General features: G+C 49.2%; 1 protein-coding gene across 2 annotated transcripts in view; it reads left to right on the forward strand.

The window, feature by feature from the left end:
- Positions 1–19,301, forward strand: part of CIC (capicua transcriptional repressor) — a 445,344-nt gene that overhangs the window by 242,977 nt on the left and 183,066 nt on the right. For both annotated transcript variants that reach the window (XM_086933054.1, XM_086933055.1), the window contains exons 9-10: positions 9,840–10,059; positions 17,480–17,577. In XM_086933054.1, the coding sequence (XP_086789180.1) occupies positions 9,840–10,059; positions 17,480–17,577 (318 nt within the window). The remainder of the gene's footprint in view (positions 1–9,839; positions 10,060–17,479; positions 17,578–19,301) is intronic.

The following is a 19,301-nucleotide window of genomic DNA, read 5'->3' on the forward strand; positions in this document are numbered from 1 at the left end:
ATCCTCCCCGGTGCCTGTCTCAGCTGTAGTAGTCAGAATTATTTGTAAGCATGGTCATCTTGTATTGTATTGGACTCCATCTCTGCCACAATGGCGAAAAACAGTCTGAGGATGGAGGGGATGCCCATGCGCACTGTAGTCCAGGGGAGGAGCCACCTATCTCGTGATACTTCAAAGACTCTTCCAGGACAACAAGGTGCAATCATCCGGACCCAACACTAGGCGGCGATCTATGCACAAGATATGAATGTTAGCGGCCCTACATGCCAAGAACAGATGCATACTGGTAAGTAGCATATTCCTTTAAGATTGTGTTGCTTACTACCAATACTGTAATCATTGTGTGCACGAACTTTATTGCTCCTTTGCAAAGTATTTACACAAGAGTACTCATAACCAGAAAAGTATATTTTTATAACTGTTGGTTCTAAAAATAAAACAACTATATCTGTGGATATAAAAACAATTGGCCTGGTTTCAGTCCTTGAGTGTGTGAAACCTTTTGCTGAGTGTGTACAACAAATGCTTTAATCAAAGAGGACTCTGTTCCGTGCTATTAAGTCACCCAAGTAGATCAGAGGGTGGAAAGAGGAAAGATAAGATAAAGTAAAGAAGAGAGAAGAGGTAGAAAGAAAGGAAGAGAGAAAATAGGCAGCAGTTTGTCCCCAGTTTCAAGGATCAGATCCCGAAGGGGAAGACCAAGTCTTGCCTCTTATTTGCCCTCACACACCCCGAAGGATGGCATGCTTCATCATCGGGCTTTTTTAGTGCTCCTCGTCAGACCGGCGCTGCAATGTCTGAAGGGCCCCCGAAGGGTCTCTTTAGCGGAGATCTTTTAAAGAGATTACGCCGTAAAGTGCGTGCAAGTGTGAGGGCGGGACAGGTCAAAGAATAGGATCCACCGATTACCACTGAACAGTGTCCTCTTTGATTCAGTCATTTATAGTGGAGCACGGACACTGGACCTTAACTTGCTCCTGGTCCCCCCCTCTTGTTGATTGAGTACAACAAATGCTTTACACTGTCCTCCGGCACTGCCTTACTGCTCGACCAAGCTACCACTTTGGAGAGTAAGGTCAGTTCTGACTTTAACCTCTGTTATACCTCTGGGGTTGGTGGACTCTATACACACTGTACTTCATTCTAGTCCAGTATATATAGAGCCACTTTCTCACAACCGCACTACCTCAAATAGAGAGTTAGGTTTTATCTATTTTTACCTTTGCCTACCTTTTGGGTTCCTCTGGATTCTGTGCACACTATACCTCTCTTTGGTATAGTATATACAGAGCCAGCTTCCTACACATGTTGACCAGACCTGCTAATGAAATTCGAAGGCCAAATGGTTCACCTCAACATTTCCTCCTTGAATTTGGCTGCATGGCTCCTGAGCTAGTGCATTAACGACATTTGAACCTGCCACCAAACTGCCTAGAGGTATTGCTTTTGGTGGTGTTCCAAGAACGTGGACCCTACTACTTGCAAAGAAGATGTCATTCTTTCATACCTACTACACTTGACTAAATCTGGGTTGCAATTCCCTTCTATAAAGGTTCACTTGGCAGCTCTTGCAGCCTACAGAAAACGTCCTTCTCAAACTTCTTTTTTCAAAATCCCTGTGATAATTTTTTTGAACGTTTTATCTCCCATTTGGCATCCTTCACCTACCTGGGAACTTAACATAGTACTTTCTGTAGTAGGGGATCTCTGTGTATAGTCATAATCTAGTGAATAGTCCCGCCCATGTGCGTGGACCCCGGCAATCAACAATAATCTCTTAAGTTGTCAAATCATGCAGAAACTGCAAAGACACTTAAGTAAGAGAGAATATAAAGACAAATAATGCAGCCTATATCCACAGGCTACACTGTCCAGTACTTCAACTAGAAATTCCACCAAACAAAACCTGCCCACACAGCCTGCCCAGTTTCTTCCATAGAGAAACTTGCCTCTACCAGTAAAAGACTCTGGAATGATAGAGAGGAAGGCATGTACAGACAAGCCCCATAGGCTGCCATTATGTGGCTTAAATAGGATAATGTGCCTTTAAGAGAACTCTCCAGAACTTTCTCCCAGTATCCCAGAATGCACAGCAGGTCCCTTTTACTTTCAGTTCTTTTTTCCGGCTCCTGCTAACAGGACCCTGGCATTGATCTCTCCCTTTTTTCAAGGGTTTATATTGGATTTAAGTTCACTTTTTGATAAAAGTGTTTGCAGTTTATATTCTTGGTGTTTCCCTTCTCTCCTGTGTGTTTGTCAGGCTTTTTAGGGCTCTAAAATGCCTGCTCTTTTCGACAAATGCCCAGCATGTGGAAGGAAGAAGGCCAAGACTGATCCACACGACGTCTGCATCATTTGTCTCCCTGAAGCACATGTCCCTGAAGACTGTGACATCTGCCAGAACCTCTCAGCAAGGACCCTGAGGGAAAGGCTGAAGATTAGGCTTCAAGGCCTGGAAGAGAGACGGCTGCAGGTGGGTCTGGGCAGGCCTGGAAGGTTCCCTCTGCCTCTGCTGAGGCCTCTGGGGGGCTCCCCAGGCAGGAAGACCAGCAAACGGTCCCGGTCTCCGTCTCCGTCGGCGTCGATTGCATTGACGACGACGTCGAGAGGGATTACGGCGGTGTGTTCCCCATCTCCCGGCACTCCGGGTCGAGAAGGCATGAAGATTCGACGTCAAAGAGCCTGGTTAGGCCTCCGTCGAAACCACGGTCTACGGCGTCTTCGTCGTCAACGTCGAGCTATCGACGTCGAAGGAGAAGCCACAGGCGTCGCCGCTCGTCGTCGAGGCGATACCGCTGGTCGCTGTCGAGAAGACGGTCGGAGTCGAGGACCTCGAGGAAGAGGACGGCATCGAGGTGTCGACGCTTGTCGTCGAGAATGGAACGGTCGACGTCGCGGAGGCGACGTTCGACGCCTGAGTCGCGGAGGAGACATTAGACACCGGAAAAACGACCTTCGGAGTAGAGGAGAAAGAGGTCGGCGTCGAGGAGTCGTTCTCACTCCCCGAAGCGGCGCAGAAGGAGTTCTGGCGCCAGAAGTCACTCTGAGTCTGGTGGAGGGCACCGGAGTCGGCGATCACATACTGGAGGGGCTGGTTCGCAGTCCCCTACTCCGCAGAAGTCACCGTGCTTGGTGTACTCTGTGGTATATACACCACCTCGGCCGAAGACGCCTCCTCCCCCTATACCTAAGGAGGATCCTCCCGTCAACCTTCCTCTACCACCACTTCCTCCCTCAGGACAGCCACCACCACCGCTCCTGCCGCATGGGCCCGTCCCTCAGCCAGAGATACTTCCTGTACCTCCGCCAAGATCGGTGTCACTACCTCCTCTTCCTACACCACCTAAGGGGACTCCTAAACCAAAACCCCAGGATAGGCCACAGAAGACGCCTTCGCGGAAACCTGCGGAGCGCCCACGAACCGGGAGGTCGCGCTCTCGCTCCAGGAGAAGGGAGCGATCGCGCAACAGGTCGTCCACGCGGTCGAGACGCCGCCATAGGAGGCACAGATCTCGCTCTCACACAAGGTTCTCAGGGAACAGAGACTACTCCCTGACTTTGTCGGGATCGCCGGACACAAGGGTGTCGCCGGTTGATGACCTGGTGGCGTTTCATGATGTCCTGTTGAGAGGCGCTGCCAAATTGGGCATATCCTTGTTGGTGCCCACGCCCAAGACATCGGTTATTTTCGAGACACTGCACCAGAAACACCTGTCTCGTCCACTACTACCTCTGGTGCCGGGCCTGGAGGAACCGGCCATGGACCTCTTTCTCACCCCAGCGGTGACTAAGGCGGCCCCCTCGAGATTACAGAAAAAATACCGGGCTCCCGATTCGGATCCGGCTTTTCTGAGGGTGGAACCTCCTCCGGATTCTGTGATTGTGACGGCGGCCCGCAAACAGCATGCCGCCACCCCGTCATCCACAGTCCCCCCAGACAAAGAGTCTAGATGGATGGATTCAGCTGGAAGGAAAGTGTGTGGAACATTGGCGACTTCTATGAAGGCTGCGAGTGCCACGACTTTGTTGGGTCGCTACGACCGCGCCCTCTGGGACTCCCTCCAGCAGTTTGCGGAACACTTACCTCGCGGGAAGATTTCCAGGAAGTGTTAAACGAAGGGATCCTGGTAGTGAATCAAATTATCATCGCTGCAGCAGATTCATCCCTCTTGGTGGCGCATGGCTTTTGCCATGGGATTATACGTCACTGAAACCAGACGCACAGCAAAGGGTTGCCAATCTTCCATTCTCTGGCGAAACCCTATTTGGGAAACATGCAGATGACGAAATGGCCCGCATGAAGGCGGAGGCCGAAACACTCACGGCTGTGGGTCTAGAGAAGCCGAAAGAAACGACGAAATCGTACCGCCCGTTCCAACGGCGGTTCGGTGGACAGGGCAGAGGACGTGGCCAAGCTTCGGGACAGTCACAGCAACAACAGCAGTTCCGTAAGCCGTTCCAGAAACGCCCTAAGGGCAGAGGAGGCCAACAGTCTGCACCAGCGACCAAAGGCCCGGCCGGGTCTAGGCCCTGAGCACTTACTTCCCCCGGATCCGTTACCCACTCCGGTAGGGGGAAGCATCCAATTTTTTCTGGCAGAGTGGAGAAAAATTACTCGGGACAAGTGGGTGCTGAATATTGTTTGCAATGGATACAGTCTTCGGTTCACCAGCCCGCCTCCAGCAATTCCACCGGTCAGCTCGCATTTTCAGCTGCGCGAGCTCCAGGCGGAGGCAGCTATCCTGTTCAGGAAAAGGGCGATAGAAGACGTACCTCTGTCTCAGAGAGGAAGAGGTCTGTACTCCCGGTTCTTCCTGGTTCGCAAGAAGGACTAGAACGAGTTCAGGCCCATTCTGGACTTGCGACAGGCAAACAAATGGATTCGCAGGGAGAAGTTTTGCATTCTGTCGTTGCATCAGATTTATCCTCAGTTGCAACAGGGAGACTGGCTATGTGCTATAGACCTACAGGATGCGTACTTCCATGTGCCCATTGCACACAAGCACAGGAAGTTCCTGGGATTCCAAGTCTGCGCCAATCATTATCAATACACAGTACTCCCATTCGGACTAAAGTCTGCGCCGGGAACATTCTCGAAGTGCATGGCGGTGGTAGCAGCACACCTGAGGAAGAACAAGGTGTTAGTCTACCCGTACCTGGACGATTGGTTGATCAAGGCCTCCTCCTTCTTGGAAGCTCAAGCACACTTCCAGAAGACGTGCGTTCTCTTGAACAAGCTGGGGTTGCACATCAACATGTCCAAGTCTGTCCCGACTCCGGTCCAATGCATACAGTACTTGGGAGCCTCCATCAATGCGCTGTCAGCAAGCGTGTCTCCTAAGGAGGAGCGACGATTATCACTCCTTCGGAAGGCTCAGGCTCTTATGACCACTCCATCTACAACAGTGAGGACGGTGTCTTCTCTACTGAGATCGATGGCCTCTTGTATCTTCCTGACGCCACACGCACAGCTGCACATGAGACCATTGCAGGAGTGCTTGGAGGACTAGTGGGATCAGAGGAGAGGATCTTGGAACGACAAGATACGACTGTCTCTGCATGCTCTTCAGTCTCTGAAGTGGTGGTGTTCAGCGGAGAATCTCCTCAGAGGGGTTCCCTTCCACAAGGACATTCCCTCGCAGACTGTCGTGACGGATGCGTCTCTCCACTGGTGGGGGGCGTACTCCAGAAACCTACAGATTCAAGGTACGTGGTCCCCGATGGAGGCCACGTATCACATCAATTTCCTGGAACTCAGAGCGGTTCACTTGGCACTGAAGGCCTTTCTTCCGTCCTTTCAGAACAACTCTCTGCTTGTACAGACGGACAATACGACCACAATGTATCACCACAACAAGCAGGGGGGTTCGAGATCACGCACTCTGTCACAAGAGGCGCAGGCGATCTGGCACTGGCTTCTGGCCAGAGGACTGACGATAACGGCTACCCATCTGCCAGGTGTGCAGAATGTTCAGGCGGACGCACTGAGCAGACTGATTCAGGAAAACCACGAATGGGTCATAAACGACGAAGTACTAGGAGAAGTCTTCGCAAGGTGAGGGACTCCAGACGTAGATCTGTTCGCCACCGCCGAAAACAGCAAATGCCAAGACTTCGCCTCCAGGTACTACCAGCAGGGGACGCTAGGGAATGCGTTATGGATCGACTGGTCGAACAGCTTTCTGTACGCTTTTCCACCCATTCCCCTGATTCCAGCAGTACTCCTCAAGCTGGCCCGGTCCAGGGCTCGGATGATACTCCTTGCCCCGGAATGGCCCAGACAGTGGTGGTTCACGGACCTGCTTCACCGGTCTCTCCTTCCTCACATTCCGCTGCCGTGCAGGCCGAACCTTCTCACGAAGTTCGGGGGGGCAGATGTTGCACCCCAACCTCTCGTCTTTGAGTTTGGCGGCATGGCTCCTGAGAGAGTGCAATATGGCCGAAGATTGCATGGACATACTGAAGGAGTCTAAGAGACCTTCCACTCTGACTTCCTATGCTTACAAGTGGAAGAGGTTCTGTATCTGGTGCCAGTCCAAGAACTATGACCCGACGACGTGCAAGGAAGACGTCATCCTTCCTTACCTTCTACATTTGGCGCAGTCTGGCCTTAATGTTCATTCCATTAAGGTTCATCTTGCTGCATTGACTGCCTACAGGAAATGCCCTTCACAGACTTCCTTCTTCCAGATCCCTGTGATCAAAGATTTTTTGGAAGGCTTGAAGAAAGTGTTCCCTCCTGTCAGGCTTCCTTCGCCTTCATGGGAATTGAATGTGGTGCTGTCCAGATTGATGAAGGAGCCTTTTGAACCTATTCATAAGGCTTCGTTGCAGCACCTGTCTTGGAAGGCGGCGTTCCTCGTGGCCATTACATCGATCCGCAGGGTGAGTGAAATTCAGGCATTGTGTTGCCAAGAACCTTACTGTATTTCATGCTGCTAAGGTTGATATGCGTACTCACCCTAAATTTCTTCCCAAGGTTATTTCTGATTTTCATGTCAACCAGACCATAACGTTTCCTACGTTTTTTCAGAATCCTTCATCTCCAGTGGAAAGGTCTCTACATTCCCTGGATGTTAGGAAGGTGTTGACATTTTATCTGGATAAAACAGTTGTGTTACCAAAAAGCTAATAAGATCTTAGGGGGTAAGCCTGAGGCTCATTCCACCAGGGGAAAAGCTGGCACAACCGCTTTACTCCGTAATGTTCCGATTGCAGAGACCTGCAAGGCGGCCAATTGGAAGTCGGTTCAACCTTTGCTAAGCATTACTGTCTGGACACTGATGCCAGGGCAGATGCTCAGGTTGGGCAGGCTTCGCTGCGGAATTTGTCCGCACAATAGTGGTGTTAATTTTCTTCTCTCCACCGCCGCTTTGGTGTGGGGATGGGCTTGCCATTCTATTCACTAGATTATGACTATACACAGAGATCCCCTACTACAGGAGGAGTAGTTTCTGTCCTGTAACTCCAGTTCTGTAGTAGGGGTATCTCTGTTATAGTCATAACCGCCCGCCCTCCCCCCCGGTGTAGATAAATATTCAGGTAAGGAATGCTACAAGTCTGGCGTGCTACGCCTTCAAAAAGAACTGAAAGTAAAAGGGACCTGCTGTGCATTCTGGGATACTGGGAGAAAGTTCTGGAGAGTTCTCTTAAAGGCACAGTATCCTATTTAAGCCACATAATGGCAGTCTATGGGTCTTGTCTGTCCATGCCTTCCTCTCTATTATTCCAGAGTCTTTTACTGGTAGAGGCAAGTTTCTCTATGGAAGAAACTGGGCAGGCTGTGTTGTGTGTGGTTTTGTTTGGTGGAATTTTTAGTTGAAGTACTGGACAGTGTAGCCTGTGGATATATTGCAGTTTCTGCTTGATTTGACAACTTAAGAGATTATTTTTGATTGCCGGGTCCACGCACATGGGCGGGACTATTCACTAGATTGACTATAACAGAGATACCCCTACTACAGAACTGGAGTTACAGGACAGAAACTACTCCTTCCCGCCTTATGCAGGACCCCTTTGAACCTATTCACAAAGCAACACCGCAACACCTTTCTTTGAAGACAACTTTCCTTGTATTAATAACATCAGCTCGCAGGGTTAGCGACATCCAAGCTCTATGTTCTCACAAACTATACCCTGTCTTCCACTCGAACAAAGTGGTCATGAGGACTCACCTGAAATTCCTCCCTAAGGTTATTTCAGACTTCTACATCAACCAGGCCATCTCATTTCCAATGTTCTTTCAGAATCCCTCTACTCTATCTGAAAGAACTCCTTTCCCAATGGAAAGATTCCTGTATCCTAATGTGCTATCCAGATAATATCTGCTAAATCTAAAGCGCATCCACTAGAGGTAAAGCGGCTACTGATGCATTATTAAGGAATATTCCTATACCGGATATTTGCAAAGCAGCCACATGGAGATCTGTTTATACATTTACCAAGCACTGTTGCCTAGACTCTGCTGCTAGAGCAGATGCTCAAGTAGGACAGGCTTCCCTCAGAAATCTATTTGCTTAGAGGCTACCTTAGCTGATATTGTGTCTTCTCCGCCGCTCTTAGTGGGGATGGGGTTGCTACTCTGTTCAGTGCTTATGACTATAAATAGAAATAACCTACAAGAAACAGATTGTTTCTTACCTATAACTCCTGTTATCTAGTAGGGGAATTTTCTAATTATAGTTATAATCAACACTCCCTCCTCCCTGGTGGAATGGACAAAGGTAACCAGGGAATCAAAATATTAGCATACATCGCCTTAAAAAAAGAACCGCTGAGCATGATGGGATACTGGTGGTCTCTGAGTTCTTAACAGCACCGTTTCTATTTTTACCCGTATAATGGCAGCCTACGAAGCTACACTGTCCTGCCCTCCATCCCGTTTGTAAAAAAGGGTTTGTGAGGGAGATTTATGCTGTTTGCTTAAACATCATGAAATTATACACACATACTTTCTAGCCCTTTTTTGACTTCATGATGATGTATTAGGCCATTGTAGCCTATGTTTATAGGCTGCATAATCCATCTCTTTTGTAAGTTGTTTGTAGGCCTCCCCAAAATAAGGTGAAAGTCTGCACTTAATAAGATACATATATTGAAGAAGTGCTCTGGGGTCCCCGCATGTGGGTGTGACTGTTCAGTTCTTATGACCAGGATGTATGATGTTATAACGCATACTTTTACAACGCATATCTTTACAATGCATTTTTTACAACGCAACATCCATTACAACGCATTCCGTTACAACGCATGCCATTACAACGAATTTTTAAAAACTACCTTTACAACGCATTCCATTACAACGCATACTACCTTTACAACGTATACCGTTACAACGCATACCATTACATTGCATGTATGGTAAGTATTGGATAGTGTAGGGTTAAAAATTACTATTCTAACTCCAGGGGGGTGCAACAGTAGGGTAAGTGTTGGATAGTGTAGGGGTAAAAATTTCTATTCTAACTCCAGGGGGTGCAACAGTAGGGTAAATGTTGGATAGTGTAAGGGTAATATGCGTGGTGATGGTATGCGTTGTAATGGTAAGCATTGTAATGACTGCGTTGTAATAACATGCGTTGTAGTATGCGTTGTAATGGCATTCGTTGTAATGGATGTTGCGTTGTAAAAGTTTTGTTGTAATGGTAGTGCGTTGTAAAAGTTGCGTTGTAAAGGTTGTTTCCCTATGACCATAATGGAAAATCCCCTACGACAGAACAGGAGTTCCGGTAAGAAACTACTCCTTCAACCACTGTAGCAGCTCTCTCCTCTCCCTTCTCCATGTGCTCTAACCCTTTTGTCAATATCACAGTAGCAGCTTTCTCTTCTCCCTCTTCCAGATGTGCTCCAGCCAGTCTCCTTTCAGCAGCCAGAAGCCTCACTATGGAAGCCAGAGTTCGTCACCCTTTGCCACTCCTATCTCTGGTGAGGGCGGGTCCATAAGGCCATCACTTCACCCAGCATGCTCCTACCGTCCAGCACGCAGCGCCAGTGAGGACATGACCAGTGATGAAGAACGCATGGTGATCTGTGAGGAGGAGGGTGACGACGATGTAATCGGTATGTGTATGGGGGATTTATTGGGAAGTTCCAACATCTTTTCAAACCGTATAGAAAATCTTTTTTCCTTTGCAGATGGAAGGGCCAAAAATGTTGCACATACTCACATTTACAGACCCATTTGTCCAGGGTAGTATCTGGAGACGCACAACTCCAGGAACAGAAGAGACCGACATTGTATGTACAACCAGTCTCAATGGGCTTGATGTTAGGGGTACCTGGTGAACGTTCATGTGCCACACTGTTTATACTGAGGAGCAGGACAGAAGTCACTTAGTGTCCCTCATAAGACTCCATCTCCCGTAGGGAAGAAGCTGAAATATCAGAAAGGCATCTATGTAATGTAAGGAAGGACGTAGAAAGTCTTCCCATTGTATTGCATTAAAGTAACTCTGTACAGAGCTGAGATGTCCCATGGATACACATGTAGGACCTAGTCTCTCCTGATGGAGACATACAACAGGAACTTGTAAATATCTTCTAGATTGTTGCATCAGGAACATCTTGAGTTAGATGCAAACTTTGTTTCCTGTAAGATAGCATTCACAAAGCTCAGCTGGTCTTTCTGAGGAACTGGTATGTCAGGTTGTCTCTGTATACCCCAGTCCATATGTGCCAATATTTCCCTAATGATTAACACCGGAGCTGCTTCTCATACCTTCTATATAAAAGATAATTCTCAGTCTTTTCTTGACAACAAAGTCAACTACCATGATGGTAATTACCAGATCTGCAGCTGAATCCTGAAGGGTCTTGACATTAAACTGAAAAACAGCATATGACTCCTTCTGTTGTGTGCATCTCCACTGTGGTTGCATCACTCTGGGTGATATTTTGCCTTAAGATGAATTCCACAATCTTTGAGTTATCTTTGACACAGAACTATTGTTGAATGTTAACACTGACCAAGAGTGTGCTTTGGCCCCTCCATTACCCCCACCCTTAGCTGTGTCTCACTCATGCTTTGACTACTAGAGGGGAGTAGGGACCTTCTTGGCAGAACCCTCTCACTGGCTTCTTCTGGAAACCTGTGTAGCAGATTAGGAGTGGGAGGTTCAGCCCATTCCCTCTGCGCAGTGTAGGTTTCCACTTTGCTACAGTGAAGTTCGCCCCTCCCCTATCCCAGCCATCTCCCTTGGCAAGAAGAGCTGGTGCATGCCTCCATCCTGCAATGAATGCACCACACACATTGACCAGTCCAAACTGGTCTGACCTGCGACTCTGAGCTCAAAGCCAGCAACAATGAAAGGATGCTCAAGCACGATTAGAGAACCACACAAACGTTTGCGTGTTACAGAGCCTCTGTCTGACTCCAATATCACCCGTAGTCTACCAGAGAGGTACACATATTAGGTCCAACATCTATCATGTGCTTATTGTCTGTACATCAAGGGCGCATGCCCACCAGCATAAGAGAAGACGATCGAACTGGAAGTGGATCTTTTGTATGGTTTCAATTTTGCAGTGTGAAGCTATTATAGAGTCACATGCTGTGTGTTATTCTGGCATGTAGTTGGTGGGTCTCGGATTTTCCTGAGTTTCTTTGTTTTTTAAACCTTGTGCTACTCCTGGGTGTGGTTTTCGCCTAGAAACTATGGGAAATCTCCAGAAGAAGCGTCTTAGAGGCTTTTGGGAAACCCGCCCAGGGTTTTCAAAACCTGCATAAAATGTTTGGCTAATACCCTGAATAACTGCGAGGAAAGGCTAAGTGTGTCGCTTCAAAAATCTAAACCCAAGGATATCCTTCCTCATGGATGAATACATTCAAAGCACCCCTACAGTGTATGGAAAAATGGCATATGAGCAAGACCCTTGGATAAGGCACTACAATCTCTGCATCTGAACCATCTGCTAAGATACATTACTAGGGGCTCCAACAATCAAACCAAGCCTCCGGTCCTCTCTCTCATCCTAATTTACTAGTACCATCTGCCATCACAAGTTAAATTCAATGTCAATAGCTCTTCCGGTAATGGCACTCTGTGCCGGAGCTTCTTCCCTAAAACTGTTCCACAATCGACCCTTCAGGTACTCTGTAAGTCCCTAGTTGTGAGAAAATGGGGTTCTATTGCAATAACCACCACCACCACCACCACCACTTTGTGCCTGGCATTTAATGCAACTTTGACTGTAGTGTACTGGGTCCCTGCAGTCCAGGTTCCCAGTACCATTGTTCTCTCCCTAAAAACATATTCACAATTGGTAATTCTGTCCCCTGTAAGACCCTAGTAAGTGGTATTCAGGGTACCTAGGGTCTGGAAGCTGAAGAGGGTCTCCTGGGATAATTTTACTAGAAGCATGCCCCTACCCTTGCAGCTTGCATCCCCCTGTGAGGTGAAAAACAACTGTCGACTTGGCACGCTGCTAGGGTGCCATGACAGCCAGCAATGCCTGAAGCTATAGGTAGGTAACCCTTCTTGCAAGCCTTATAGTTCTAAGGCAGGGTGCACTATTTCACAGATGTGGGCATATCTGCATGAGTAGGTCTGACCCTACAGTCCAAGGGAAGTCTTGAGGAGTACAGGGGCTGGAAACCTCACAATTCAAGTTCCCCAGCATCATGATGGCTTCACTAAAACAAGGAGTGCTTGGCACCAAACAACTTCTTGTAATAAATCCCCACTGATGACCTTGTGAGCTGTATTAAACCATGTACTCGGAGGAAATTGCTGAGGTGCCCCCTTAAAACCTACCGACCGTGGTGTAAGAAAACGCCCCCTTTTTCTGCTAAACTGCTGATGTACTTTGATTGATTGTTCCCTGTGTTCCTGCCAAACAGGTACAGAGGGCTTATGTTCTTTCCCTAAACTGCATTGGAGACAAAACCCAATTGGCACTCTTTGGGCACAGTTAAGTCACAGTCCCTTGTAAATGGTACCACAGGTACCAAGGGCACTGTAGCCAGGGAAGGCCCTTAAGGGATGCAGCATTTATGTGCCACCCTTAGGTTCCCTGTACCTTTATACACACACACAGCCTTTGCAGGCCATGTGTTTTGGTGCAGAACAAAGTGAAGAGTCGACATGGCACATATCCCCGTGTGCCATCCTTACAAACAACTGCCCTGGCATAGATCAGCCACCCCTCTAGCTGAGAGCACTATACCAGTGTGAGGGTACAGGTGCATGAGCCCTGTACCCTTTACGGTGTCTAAGGCCATTCTTAGACATTGTAAGTGTAGTAATGCCAATAAGAGTATATGGTGCTAGGAGTTTGTCATTACGAACTCCACAGCACCCTAATGGCTTTACTGAATTTTTTGGTATCAAACTTCTCAGCACATTAAACCCACACTGATGCCAGTGTGGGATTTAATGGAAAATGCACACAGAGGGCATCTTAGAGATGCCCCCTGAAAAATGACCTAACACTAGTGTCTAAGCTTAGTGACTTCTCCCCAGCTGCCACCACCAGACATGTTTCTGGACCCCTGGGTCCAGAGTCTGCTGCTCTCGGGGGCCTGAAACAATGCACATCCTGGGATAAAGTGCCAAGCCTCCTTTCCCAGGATGGGCAGGGTCCACGAAGGGGAAGCTTCAAAGGCTTGCCGCCTTTTTGAGCTTCCCCAGGACTTTTGCTGCTTCCAGCAACTGGTCCCCACTGGTTCAGACCCCCACTTTGGGCGGGAGAAACGGCAGGAAAACCAAGTGAGGAAAGGCGGTGTGCCCACCTTTGCCAACCCCACCCCTCAGGTGGGGGAGGCGAGGTGAAGCACAACTCTGTCCCCGCTATCTTGCAGCTAGCGGGACCCAGCCAACCAGAGTGAGGCATATGCCACCCCCACCCCCCAGCTGGAGGGTGGAATAATCCCCACCCCAAGGAAGGTACTATTGGTCCCAACCTTTACTTACCTGTAACGCCCCTAAATCTACTATTATGGGGCACCCCTGAACTTTGCCTCCGCAGATGAGCAATGACCATGAAGAAAAGGAAGAAGACCGGGCAGCCGTGCCTAAGCTAAGAAGAGGAGGATGCCCACTGACTTGCCCCCAGCCCTACAGGCCTGTCCTCACCTCAAACCTGTAGAAGCAAAACTCTGGTGTGTCCTGCAGCCAGTATCCTCAAGAACCCAGAGGACCTGCACTGCCTTCCAAGGAAAAGACTTTGTCTCCCGTGAACACCGGATTTGTTCACCCACAGACTCCAGCTCTGGCAATATCCACAAGTCTGAACCACTCTGCACCCGTCACCCGCGGCCTTAGTTCGAGTGGCCAACACCATGAGGAGGTATCCCCGGCGATCCAGACCTGAGATCCAGTGATCCCTGACCTGCCTCAAGCCTCCAGCCGACGCCTGCATCCTCCATCCGGAAGGTCCCCCCAACTGCGACTAGGAGCTGGTAAGAAGATCCAACCCTAAAAGACACCCCTGCCCCCGACACCTCACAGGCTTGGGTGGCCCAACCGACGGTGTCTAGCTAACCCCCAGCATCCCAACTTCCTCTCCAAGTGGTAGTCACTCCCAGAAGACCTTCGTCCGGAGCCTGCAGTGTGTTTGCAAACCAGAAAATCCCTATTGAAAGTAACGGGGCACCCGACGACAAAACATCACCCTGCACTCGGTCTCCCTAGTGCTGCTGAGGATGTAACTTTGGTGCTACCCTGAACCCCCATTTGCCCTGAGCATAAGTCCAGGAGCTTTTCTCCCACATCCTTGCGGCCTGCTCGTGAGCAGCCACCAACCGGAGGCCCCTATCCCCCATTGGATAAGATTGGGCCTCAGCATTCTGCACCTGGCCGTCCTAGTGCCGCTGAGGGTGTAACTAGAGTGCATCCTTGACCCTGGGGGACTTCTGAGTCTACCCACGGAACCTCAACTCCCACTACCAAATACTTAGCTCAGAACCGATTACGCTATATTCGAGTCATATGAGCTGTAGATCATTTGTTTTAGCATAGATCACCATCTGGTGTTGGGCCCGTATGCTTGCACTTTGTTTTTCTTCGAAGAAGTCTTTGTAGTCACGAGGTATGCGATTCCTCCTTTCGGTGATATAGTACGCATGGGCATCGACTCCTTCCCTACATTTTTTTTTCCTTCCGCCATCGGGTTCATATGTGTTTTGCTGCGCTCAGGTTTGGTATTGTTTTTGAACCACATCAACGCGCAATCCTCTACCCTTGACGGTATTGTCTTTTGATCGTGGTTTCCCATTCAACGCACATAGTGTAAATTGTGAAACTCCTTCGGTCTGGAACTTCGAGGCGGGCCATCAGGCCTACCCTTGCCGACCACACCAGCAGTCGATGGAACGGACTCCATTCAAACTATGTCCCAGGTGTTGTGCTAAGTTCCACGCACAGACTTGCACGAGGTTTGCAACCTCTGCTTATCCCCGGAACACATTGAGAAGGACTGTAAAGCTTCTCGATCATTCCGATTGAAGAAGACCAGTTGTGATCGTCTGGCTTGACGCCACGAGATGCAACGCGGCAGCGGCTCCGTACCGGACATGTTCGGCGAAGATTTAGACCAACGTCCAGTCGCAAAAGCTGAGGAAGAAGAACTGGTCTCCGTGTCCGAAGCAGACTCCGACATGGAGGAAGACCTGAACGTCACTCCGGGTCAACGTACCGCGAGTACAGATCCCCATGTGCCCACGGAACCAAAATCTAAGGCTCCGGTATCACCCTCGACCTCGGGTCGACACCAAGAAAAAGTTTCAGATGCCCCCCTCTCCAACCCTGCTATGAAACATAAAGACAAGTCTTCCATCTCAGGCTCGAGCCGGCCGCATTTCGTGCTGAACCAACCCCTTCGGCACTGAAACATAAAACAAAACATATTCCATTCCCTACACCTTTGGCACCATAGACACCTTCGGCACCGAAGGCCTCGGATCCGAAATCCTCCAAGTCAAAAGCTTCGGATCCGAAATCGTCCAAACCAAAATCATTGGCGCCAAAAATCCTCGACACCTAAATGCTCGGAGCCGACACACTCCGCGCTGAAAAATTCAGAGCCGAAACATCCCACTCCGATCGCTTTACACCCTAAACAGGCTAAAACTAAGCACGCATGGAGCCTCACATTGCCTCCCTTTGGCACACAAGAACATTGCTGAGTAAATTCTCCGGATCCAGTTTGGCGCCTGATGGGTATTCACGAATTGCGGAATCTGAGATTAGATAGAGTAGCTAAAAAGCATTACTGAAGGTAAGTAACTTTTAATGTCCTTGAGTTCGGCGGTGAACCTCTGATGCTTTTATTAAAAGTTACAGTGTGGCTATTCAAGCACACCCGGAGAGAACATTGGGGCCCCGGTGGGAGATTGCTTTTTGATTAACTTCATGTTCCATTTACTGTAGTTTGCCGTTTGAGGCTAAGTTAGAGTCACTTGACACTGTTCCACCTCTTACGGCATAGGTACGTTTTAAGTAGCCTTAATTGTTTAACAGAGTCCTACACTTTATCCTCACATATCACCCTTGTGGGCGTTCTGGGCTGATAGACTGCATCATAGGTAGTACATCTAAGCCGGCAAAACCGTGACATATCGATGTTGTTATGAGCCCCAAACACTAGATGGCCACCTAAAGATAGAATGAATCTAGTAGCTCTTCACTCTACTAAACTGCTGGCACTGTAATCACTGCCAAGTAGCAGCGGATTAATGACTCCAAGAGAAGCCTTCATAAACGACCTTGGCCTCTCGGTTTCTCTGCCACTTGAGTCATATTACACTGCTTTAGGAGTCTTTCAAAAGATGAGAAATCTGGTGAATGCGCATAGCCTACAGAAGAGAACATTACTCAACCTTTGGTAATGGCCTTTCTGATGCCTTGTTCGGCCCACAGATTCATCATAACATTTGCACCTCCCCTCTTATTTACATTGAAGGTTTAATTTTTGTTTGTTTTCAGTGTGCGCTGATCTCTGTTTTTCTGATACATTGGGTAAGAATTGGGGTAAGAGGGTACCGGCAACTGTGTATTGAAGGACAGTGCATCCTTTATCTAGTGAACCAGGTGTTGCTCCAAGTTCATGGTCTTCCTCTCCTCCTCCCAAAATGGGCTCTGCAAGATTCCATATTAAGCATGTGTTGCAAAAGAAGCCACACTTGCAGGAGGAAGGTTGTATCCACTACAAAGACTATTACTAAAGGCAAATAATAGGTTTCATGGACTTGTGCTCAAAACAATCTTCTGTGTATGGTCTCCTCTTCAACCCATACTGGTCAGAAATGGATCCACTGCACAACCTGCATGGTCACTCACTCTGTCCGTGAGTAATGACGGACATACCAGCTAATCTCTAAATGTTTGTAATGATATCCATCCAACCACATGTCCTAGCTCCTCTTATGTTTTTCTCTCACTCCCTCCTTTGTTTGTTTTTTATTTACTTGGTCTCTCTGATTTTTCCATTACTTGATTCTCTCTTTTACATCTCTCTTGTCCTATATGTTTTTCCTGCTCAGATGATAGTTTTAGTACTGCAGACATCGACTTGAAATGTAAGGAGCGAGTGACCGACAGTGACTCCGATGGTGTGTCTGGAGACGAGGTGGACAGCAAGGTAAAGAGGATCAAGTGTTGTGAAATTGGGAGGGAGGCATATGTTCTTGGTCAAATATGGGGCTTATGGTGTAGGGCAAATAAGGGCCTATGGTCTAGGGCAAATAAGGGGATAATGGTCTAAATCAAATAAGGGGCATATGGTCTAGGTCAAATAAGTGGTTTATGGACTAAGTCAAGTAAGGGTCATGTTGTCCAAGTCAAATCAGTCAATCAATCGGAGAACTTGTAAAGTGCGCTACTTACCCGTGGGGGTCCCAAGGCGCTGAGGGGAGGGGGGGGGGGTGCTTCTACTGCTCAAAGAGCCAGGTCTTGAGGAGTCTTCTGAAGGCGAGTAGGTCTTGGGTCTGCCGCATGTGGGTAGGGAGGGTGTTCCAGGTCTTGGCAGCGAGGTAGGAGAAGGATCTGCCGCCGGAGGTCGTTCGTTGGATGCAGGGGACAGCGGCGAGGCTGGCGGAGCGGAGCTGGCGGGTGGGGGTGTGGAAGCAGTCTGCTGTTCAAGTAGGCTGGTCTGGCGTGTGGAGTGCTTTGTGTGAGGAGCTTGAAGGTGATCCTCTTGTCAACGGGGAGCCAGTGTAAGTCTCTCAGGTGGGGGTGATGTGGCTGCGGCGGGAGACGTTGACGATCAGTCAGGCGGAGGCGTTTTGGATGCATTGTAGTCGTTGTAGGTGTTTGGCTGGGATTCCTGCGTAGAGTGCGTTGCCGTAGTCCAGTCTACTGCTGACGAGGGACTGTGTCACCGTTCTTCTTGTTTCGGTCCGGATCCACTTGTAGATCCTGTGGAGCATGCGGAGGGTGTTGTAGCAGGAGTAGGAGACGGTGTTGACCTGCTTAGACATGGAGAGGGAGGAGTCGAGGATGAATCCTAGATTGCGTGCATGGTCGGTGGGTGTTGGTGCTGTTCCCAGTGTGGTCGGCCACCAGGAGTCGTCCCTTGCTGAGGGGGTGGGTCCGAGGATGAGGACCTCCGTCTTGTCCGAGTTCAGCTTCAGACTGCTGCTCCTCATCCAATTGGCGACTGCCTTCATTCCCTTGTGGAGGTTGGTTTTGGCGGTGTGTGGGTCCTTGGTGAGGGAGAGGATGAGCTGGGTGTCGTCAGCGTAGGAGATGATGTTGAGGTCATGATGGCGGGCCACTTGTGCGAGGGGGACCATGTAGACGTTAAACAGTGTTGGGCTGAGGGATGAGCCCTGGGGGACGCCGCAGATGTCGGTTTCGGATCGGAAGGGTGGGAGGCAGACGCTCTGGGTCCTGCCGGAGAGAAAGGACGTGGTCCAGTCAAGAGCCTTCTCTTGGATTCCGGCTTCTAGGAGGCGTGTCTTTAGAGTGCGATGGCAGACCGTGTCGAAGGCGGCTGACAGGTCCAGGAGGATGAGGGCTGATGTTTCGCCGTTGTCTAGTTGGCACCTGATGTAGTCTGTGGCGGCGATGAGGGCTGTCTCAGTGCTGTGGTTGCGTCTGAATCCGGACTGGGATGGGTCCAAGATGTTGTTTTCTTCGAGGTGGCGGGCCAGTTGCATGTTGACGATTTTCTCGATTACCTTTGCTGGGAACGGGAGCAGGGAGATGGGCTGGAAGTTCTTGAGGTCCTTGGGGTCCGCTTTGGGCTTCTTGAGGAGGGCGTTGATTGTGGCGTGCCTCCAGCTTTCCGGGAATATCGCTGTTTCGAAGGAGATGTTGATGACCTTCCGTAGTTGGGGTTGATGGCTGCGTCTGTTTTGTTGA

The sequence above is a fragment of the Lissotriton vulgaris genome, chromosome 7, assembly GCF_964263255.1.
Source record: "Lissotriton vulgaris chromosome 7, aLisVul1.2, whole genome shotgun sequence".
Taxonomy (NCBI): Eukaryota; Metazoa; Chordata; class Amphibia; order Caudata; family Salamandridae; genus Lissotriton; species Lissotriton vulgaris.